Source organism: Haliaeetus leucocephalus, unplaced genomic scaffold, assembly GCF_000737465.1.
Source record: "Haliaeetus leucocephalus isolate CR32 unplaced genomic scaffold, Haliaeetus_leucocephalus-4.0 Scaffold0, whole genome shotgun sequence".
Taxonomy (NCBI): domain Eukaryota; kingdom Metazoa; phylum Chordata; class Aves; order Accipitriformes; family Accipitridae; genus Haliaeetus; species Haliaeetus leucocephalus.
The window spans coordinates 2,894,650-2,903,581 of NW_010972436.1; the positions used below are offsets into that span (position 1 = coordinate 2,894,650).

The window sequence follows — 8,932 nt, forward strand, 5'->3', positions numbered from 1 at the left end:
AGCCCTAGTGACAATGCCATGTAACAGCATGAAAAGGAGTGCAGGCAATCCATCCCCTTTCTCTCCCGGGTTTTCAAATGCTAAGGGCAGAAAGACATGGAGACCCTGGCTGCCTGTGCCAGGTGGCCCCAAGACCCTCTATTTTCATCTGGGCTTTGAACCTTTTCCTCTTTATAATGCAAACTCATCTGAATGCAGTCCATTATGAGAGGAGCAAGGGATGTGGAAGCTTGTGCTGACGGTCCTGAGGCTGAGTATTGCTGCCATTTGGCCAAGCTTGTTTCTGGAGTAGAGGTGGGTGACATTGACTGTTGAGTATGATCTTAAAGTACCAGTAATGAGCACATTAACAAAACATTTATCACCCTCTAGGACCAGTCTGTATGTGGACAGTTGTTGACATCCAAAGACACCTTTGTGGAGAGAAGACCTACTTATCACATCTATAAGCCTTGTGCAACCCTTATGGTCTTGATACCACTGCACAAAGTAGGAGGCAGCTGAGAATATATCCTTCCCCTCCTGCCACCAGCAGCACTGGGAAACTAGCCTGTCTCAAGGACGAATGGTGAAGGTTTTAAAAACATGTTGGCTGGAGACTGAGCAGGAACTGGTCAACGTTTACTTCTTCCTCTTCCAGTGTCCTGAGTTGCTGCTCTGCAGTCTCTGACTCCTCTTTTTGGCATTAGGCTGGCAGGACAAGCAGCAGTGTTGGAGAGGTGAGCCAGCCATGCTCTTTTGGTTTCATTGTCCTAGTATCTAAAGGCTGACCAAATATGAATAAACATTTAAAGGTTTTGCAGGAAAATACAGTTCTGAACACGATTAGACTTCAGTTTCACCTACATACTCTCCTTGGATAAATTATTGGAGTTTTGAGTCAAACTGGATCCAATCAGACATCAGGGGCTAAGTTTAAAATTATTGCAAGACCACTTTACAGAGAAGATGTCCATATTTCCATGAACAGCTGAATTATGGCTCTGCACTGGCCCACAAATCCATGCAGAGTGTCCCTATGGTCATAGATGGGATAACTTCTTTTGTCAACAATGCATGTGGCTTAAGAACATCTCTTCCTATACAACTCTTAAAAAGTGCAAGGACAAAAGATGTAATCCCATTGCTATCCATTGAGAAGTCATTAAGGGAGCTGTGGGAAAGGGCTGCCAAAGGGAAAGGATAGTTCATTCTTTGTGCCCATCTATGCTTTAAATATTCTAATAGGCTGTGAAATGCAGTGGGAATGTCTCAAACATAGCTACATCTCTACTAAGAAGCCAATGTCACAGAAGACACCAAACAACCCTGAAAACAATTTTCTGTCATTTTAGGTCATGACTAGGTTCAAACTTGCAATGTAGGGGTGACAACTCGGTCTCATTATTTCCACCTGCAGCCATCCAATCTGTTGCAGCTTTGAAAATATAAAAGCATGATCGGGAGTTATATGATGGTATGAAATTTCAAGGCATCTGCACTAAGGATAATAAGACTGTGCATCCCATACATTTAATAAATTATGAGCTTATTATCAGGTACCCCCATGCCTCACATGAACAATTCCATCCAGTGCGTGGGAATAGAGTACAGTAAGAGAAAGAAAGAGAAAAATGCTAAAAGGTAGCAAATAATAAGGTTTGCTTACTGTTGGTCTCTCTAACTCCAACAAGAGAAGCAATAAAAGTGCATCAATCAGGTCTTTTTTCTGTGATAGGGATGTTCTCCACTGTTTTTAACAGCTTGCAAATTCCTATGACTATAATCAGCCTGATCCCACTGTGCTCCCTGTCAGATACCACAATGGCTATAATCTGGCACCTGCTCAGTACAAAGCTTGGAAGTGAGGCTGGGTGCCCACAGAATAAAAATTAAGTGTGTTCACTGTGGAGGGGGAGGATCGGAGGGAATTTAGGAATACTGGTGACAGCCTTTTTTCTTCTCTCTCAGCAAGAGAGTCCTGACTACGACAAGTCAGAAAATGCTGCTATTGTTCTGCCTTAAACCTCCCTCTTCCAGATGCAGAATTTCACTTCCAGAAGCAGCCAGCATGGGGATGTGTTCCCAATAAAATCAGCTACATCCATCTGTCTCTTCTAGACTACCCAGCTTGCCCCATTTTCAGACTGTTCAGGAAGCAACAAACATTTTCTTGCCTTGATCATTTTGCAAATCCTCTTCCTCATGCCTGACTTATGTAGGTACATCACCTAGAAAAGCAGTGGGTTTAGATAACCTAAGCTTTTTTCATCCTTCCAAATTCACTGGTTTTCCTCAGTGCAGAATTGCCTGGATCCCATTGACCTGGAACCGCCTCAAGCGGATTTTTCTACAGACAACCTGCCCCAGCTCCTGATCCATTCTCCCCTGCAGACTACTGTAGTGTCTCTGATAGAGATATCTCTGCAACACTATAAAAATCCTTCATCAGTTTAGTAAAGTACAGGGACCTATATTACAACTTCATTCACATGAGAAAGCATTTTCTCATGGTCTGTGTTGCCTTTGAAATTCTCCATTGGAACTGGAAACTGTTAAATAGCAATCTATGTTGCTGTTTAGCTAAACATAAACAGACCCATGAACTGGATTCTCTCCTAACACAGTGTACAAGCTTTGATTCATGAAAACTGAGATGGAAAGAAAGAGAAGTGATTTATAACACTAAATAATCTGCACATTTCTTCAACTGCTGTTATTGCCACTTAGCGAGACACAGAGACACTGAACAGCTTGGCCGCTCCTGTCTGGCTGGGAAGAGCCTGACATGCCGTGGGCTCTCTTGCAATGAGATAATAATAATGGTGAGGACCAACAACCTCACAGTCAGAGGTGCAATGAGAAGTCAGGAGTTACTGGCTCCCGATGGTGGGCATGGCTCACTGCCCTTTTAACAGAGCCCAGAATTGTCAGGGTCTAGAAAAAGTGGAACAGCACAGATGGATTGCATCAAACTAAAAAAGGGAAGAAAAATGGGTTTTATCTGCAGGTCTGATCACACATTTGCCCTTGCTGCAGGACACTTGGTGTGTGAACTGCCTCTGCCCTGAATTTCATCCTTCCTCACCGGAGACAGTAGCTCAGTCAAGGGTAAAGGTTTCCTGCTGAGCTGGGAAACCAGTGCTGGCAGGTCCAAAAGCACAGGGCCTGCAAATCAGGGGGACTGGCAGGTCTGTATCAGCACAGTCAACACATCTTCATCTTGGAAACACCTTTCAGTTAAGGTGGGATTCCTCTCACCTGTGCTTAGCTGCCAAAAAATGAAGTGTATAGTCCATGTTAGCAGGCTAGGTTCCCTTTATAGTCAATGAAGAGAAGGGTTCATATTCTTCCCAGATCCCATCCAACACCATCCTGAGGGATATATGGATGGGTATAAGTACGGCTGTGCAGGTTGCAGGGGCAAGTCCATTCTACCTGCATTTCTTCACGCCAGGATATGAATTTATCATCGGTCGCAGTGAGAGTGGAAACAGAGGCAGCATCTGATAAAAGCTACCCAGGCACGAATATCAACACGCAGAAATTTCAGTGCTGCAGATTTCAATCCTGTTCACATACTATGATTGATAATGGAAAAAATTCTTACAATTACAAAGGATATTATTATGACAAAGCTTTATAAGATACAGACAGGTGTAGTGAACAGCAAACTAACATTGAACTGAGAGTCAATACACAGGAAAATATGGAAACTACTGAAATCCTGTCTGTGGTCACAATTCAAAGCAGTTTGCCCATGTCTTTCTGGGAAAGCATTTCTGTGACTCTTCTAATAAATGTCCTGATTTTCAACAGTATCCTTTCTTTTACTCCCAAAATGACAGCTGAAGAAAATTACAGTGAAACAGTATCAAAGGTTGTTCAGACTGAATCTAATGCTATCTAGCAGGCAGTGGAATAAATACCAAAGGAAGCAGCGGCATCCTTTAAGCTAGGCTGAACAAAGCGTGGAAGTACGAGCTCCTGTGTTTGTTGAAGCAGGGGGCCTTTCCAGCCCTGCCTCCCCCAGCACAACCCGCAGCCTGCAGCCGTGATTCTTCAGTGCAGGGAGAGACAGCGGCTCGGAGGAGAGCCAGTAAACCCCAGCCCAGCTTCAGGCTGGCCTGCCACTGTACGAAAGCGAAGGGCTGTGTCAGGGTTGTGCCTGGATCTCCAGCACCCCGCCGAGGTGTGTGGATCCAGGGAGGGAGAAGCCGGTGCCCACTCCGCTGCGGCTCAGTAGATGATTCCTTCTGGTTCCAGCAGCAAGTACTTCTTCATGGATAGGGGGATGGAGAGCAAGGGGACTCCTCGGTGACACCTTTCTGACAATATCGCCCGAATAGCACATCTGCATAAATGCATGAGTGACCGTGGTGAATTGCTGCACACAGTGAACAAAGAGTCATAGAAATCCTGGTGCCGCTGTAAAAAAACACAAGTGGGTTTTAGGAAAATAAGGCTTTTTCCTGCCCTCCCTTTCCCCTGCCCACATGCAGTCCTTGGCGGAACAGGGTAAAAAACACAGCCAGCACCCCTGTCCCTTGGAGGCTCATCAAGCACCGGGGACTTGGTTTAGCCAAAAGCCTGCAGAAAATCCTTACGCTTGCCTCAAATATTTAGTGTTAAGTCAAAGGCCATGATGAAATCTTTAGGTTTGGTATGTCTTTTATCCACCAGTTTGAGGTGGGGCTTCCTCTGTGGTGTTAGTTCTGATCCGAACAGACACTGCAGCCAGGTCAGGGTCAGCGCACGTGGACGAGTTAATCCTCTAAACCTCACCACGGGGCAGCGAGGCAGCATAATGCCGGCGTTACCCGTGAGTTCGCTGGGGCTGCAAACGGCAAAGTACCTTTGGGCTTACTCATTGCCCCAGTGGCCTTTTAGAATAAATAAAATTGCATCCCCACGAGAAGAAAAGTGCAGATGCTTACAAATGATGTTGAAATAAAAGAAGCAAATGGTAAATATGTGCAGCTGTGTGTGACTTGGCCTTATTTTATAATCTTGCTACTTGACAGATCTGGTTACATGTATTTTCAGGTACACATTATGTATGGAAAAGTACGGATTGGTGTCAACAAAAGATTTGCTTCAATTTCATGTCAAATTCAGCAAATAGCTTTGACAACAAAAATGAAAATCTCAACAAAGAAATAGAGCAACTGTGGACTTTTTGAAATAAGAATGTTCCAATATTTCAGATCAAGATTTTTGTTTGAAGAAAAATTATTATTATTAATTATTGTTATTAAGGTGAAAAAAGACCTTTAAATTCTAATTTTGTGTTTACCCAGAATGATTTCTTTTAAATTTTTCTGAACAAATCTGACCCCCCAAAAGTCTCACAGTTCCCATGGCTATATAACTCTGCATTGTAATATGGATGGAGTTCCCTAAACATCACTGATGATGTATAGCAGATATTGGTGCACTTAACTTCAGCACTGATTTGAAAATTTTAAAAAAGCTCAGTCTTAATAAAAGACTAGATTTAAACTGGAATATTGGGACTATGAGGATTTCTGAATTAAAGGGATAATTATGTCAAAGCATATAGTTTGTCACACAGCTTTGCCTTTTGACAATATCTCCTCCTCTTTGATCTCTTATTTTTTCATTTAAATTCTCCCTTGTATTTGCATCTAACCAGTCCTGCTCACAGAAAGCCAACCCATGTAACAGAAACTAGATACATAGTCATACTCATGTCAAATGGTACTTTTATAATGTTAGCTGACTTAAAAAAAATATAAATATATGTATTGACAGATCTGAAGAAACACCAGTCACAGCCAGAATCTTTGCACTTGCTAAATGCAGGGAGAGCTGAGCTCCTACAGCACCCCTGACAGGGGGTGCTCCAAAGGATAATGTTGCAATGAAAATTTCTCAAAAATGTGTCTTTTGTCAGTGAGTGATATGCTTTTGTCAAGTGAGTGGTATTAAATGGGGAAGTCCTAAATCCTCTGAGATGTTCTTCTCTTTCAACAGCATTCTCACTTTTCTGTGGTCGGATATGGAGAATGCAAATAATGAGCTTGGATTTTACTTAGTTACAACTGATTAAGAGCTTACCTCAAAGACGTCATCAGGTATGGCTGCTTTCCACTTAGATGTTGATTTGATGTGTTTGTAGGTGTTGACAACAACCTCCACAGCTCTTGGGTGGGAATGACAGGCTTGTAGCACCTGCAGGCAAGATGCACAGAGACCATGAGTACCACCAAGAAGCTGGGGCTAGCCTGGATGCTTGGCACTGTGCAGCGGCATACTGAGACGGACATAGCCAAAGAATTACGAGAGGATCAGGTTGGAGATGCAAAGGACGCAAGCCCTGTCTACGCTATTCAGTGCAAGTACAGCAAGAAACCCCAGGCTAGCCCCCAGTGGAGCTGTGCACAGCCCAGTTTAACACCATACAGAAGTACTGGCTTAGATCTCCAGAGCAGTGTAGCTTGCTGACTGGGTAGGCTTTATCACCCAAATCTGGAGATAACTTGCTCATAGCTGGGTTGAGTGACTCAACACCAGACAAAGGCATGCACAGAGTCCTTGCTCCAAGTCATGCAGCACAGGAACAGAAAAAATCCCGTCACATGAATCAAAAATGCATCATTACAGGAAAATTTAAAAGAAGACTGGGAGATAACACAGCTCAGAAGTAGGGCTTCCAAGCCACATGAGGCCCCTGACACAACTGCTCTGCCCAGTAACTTTAGCTCAGTAGGAAAAAAACCAAAGTCTATTGTCACTCGCACTCAGGGAATAACATTTTGCATTCACACCATACGATGCATAATTTTGTCCCACACAGTCACCAGGTTTTCACAAACAAAACTGCAGAGCATCCCTCTGGGATAAATATCATCTTACATATTTTACAGATGGCAAATGACAGTTTGGAAGGGAGGCCCTCTCCATGCAACAGGAGAAAGGCGGAGGCAGGAAGAGGAGACCCGAGACCCAGCTCTCAATCGCGCTCTAGGAAACTAAGTGTTGTTCTGTTACAGACAGGGACAGCCCATCCTGGGCTCAAGAGGGCACAACCAAAAGATTGGCATTTTATTCAAAGGCTTCTGGTTGCTTGGCTTGTTAAAACTTTACATATACAGTGGAGGAGCTGCAAAATGTTGCTCAGGGCACTGGATGAGAGAGAATAAGTCCTGACTACAGCAAGCTTACTTAGTTGTCTGATATAATAAGACTGTCAGCTACTTCCGTCAGTGCCTTGGGCTTTGCAGACATTTAGAAATTCTTTGGGAGGGATCCTGCAATTATTTTTCTTTTTTTTTTCATCAACTATGAGCCCAGGCCTGGCATTTTCCCTTAATTTCTCACATTTCCTGAGAATGAGACAAAGCTTTATTGAAATCCATTTCACTTTGAATAGATTTTTAAAGGCCAGAAGTGACAAACTGAATCAACTGGTCTGATCTCCAATCTTTGGTAGAGGCCATGAAATAAGCATTTCGTATAACCCAGTTAAGCCTGTATGGAGCCAGGTTTGACAAAAGCACATAGGTTTTCTGAAATGAGAAAGTGAATCAGCTCTGAAAAATTAGGCTTGAGCCAGCATTTAGAGTTCAGGGTTTCAGGTTTGTTAAGAACAAAAATGGGATCTGGGTCTGATTTCTGGCATTAGCAACTGTAATTTCTCTTCAGTCAAATGATATCACTCTTACAATAGGTCACCTCACAAGGTTTTGGGCATTCTGGGCCCACAGTTTACAGGACTCCAACAAATCCAGATACCACTAAACCCTGAAGTTTCAATCTCTCACCCCTTTCCTGTTCAAGACATCACCTCTCTCCATATCCCCACTGTACAAAGCCATCTTTAACCTTGTGGAATTGCAGAGGATATATCCTAGCTGCTCCATGATTCAGTAGCAGCTGGTAGCAGATGTCAGGCTGGGCAGCTGGCCGCACAGATGTCACTTTTATGATATACTGTAGGGGTGCACAGCCGTTGACATCCATGACGTTTGCTTCTGCTCCTGCCTCCAGCAGCATGTGCAGCAGGACGTGATCACAGTTCCAGGCAGCTTTGTGGAGCGGGGATTTGAAATCCTCATCACGAGCGTTCACTTCAGCTTTATAGTCTAAGAGCATCCGACAGATGAGGTGGTGATCCGGGCTGTATATCTGATCCTTATAGTGCAGGGCCCAATAGGCTGCACAGGCCAGGGGAGTCTCCATGTAGGCATTGAGAGCATCAACGTGCGCTCCTTGTTCCACGTAAAAGGCCACGAGCTCCGGGATACCTAAGCGCGCAACGAGGTGCAGAGGAGTCTCCTCATCTTGGTTGTTTGTTTTTATGTTCACATTTGCTCCTGCCAAAGAAAGATGAGGGGTCAAAATGAAGGCAACGAAAAACCGGATTCAGACATCTCTCTGCTTGAGCCCTGCTACCCAAGGGGAAGGTGAGGTGGGAAACTGGTGTAAAAGACACATATGGAAATGCAAATAGCTAGGGACGTGAATTCTGCATTTCTTGAGCCTCCAGGAAACCCTTAGAAACTTCAGGTTCTTGGATCCAGCCTCAGATGTGATAGCTTGGCGCCAAGCTGGCAGAAGACCTTATCTGAGCGCTCCATTTTGGAGCAGCATGCAGGTCCAAATCTCTGTGTGAAATGCTTTTTCCTAGAAATGAAGAACTGAAGGAAAAAGCAGCGCTTTACTCCTACTCCGGAGAACAGTTCTGCGCGGATCTGCAGCACCTCATGAACTGCGAGCCTGGAAGAAGGGCCATCTTATGACCGATCGAGAGAGGATATAAAAACCCCAACGCCAAAGTCCCCGGCTGAGGGTCCGGATCCTGTTTCCACGCTGCTAAGGGCGCTGGTACGACCGCTCCGTCTGTGCCGAGGGGCTGCCGCAGCTGAAGCAACAGCACCATCTGCTGAGCGCACAAGCCGGGCCGCGGCGGGGCGGCGGGGGGACCCGA

At 44.5% G+C, this 8,932-nt stretch overlaps 1 protein-coding gene across 1 annotated transcript in view; it reads right to left on the reverse strand.

Moving 5' to 3' along the window:
- Positions 1-4,218: 4,218 nt before the first annotated feature.
- Positions 4,219-8,932, reverse strand: part of ASB4 (ankyrin repeat and SOCS box containing 4) — a 10,406-nt gene continuing 5,692 nt past the window's right edge. The window contains exons 3-5 of the mRNA XM_010569237.1: positions 7,828-8,318; positions 6,061-6,174; positions 4,219-4,407 (exon numbers count right to left, since the gene is read on the reverse strand). Coding sequence (XP_010567539.1) covers positions 4,219-4,407; positions 6,061-6,174; positions 7,828-8,318 — 794 coding nt within the window. The remainder of the gene's footprint in view (positions 4,408-6,060; positions 6,175-7,827; positions 8,319-8,932) is intronic.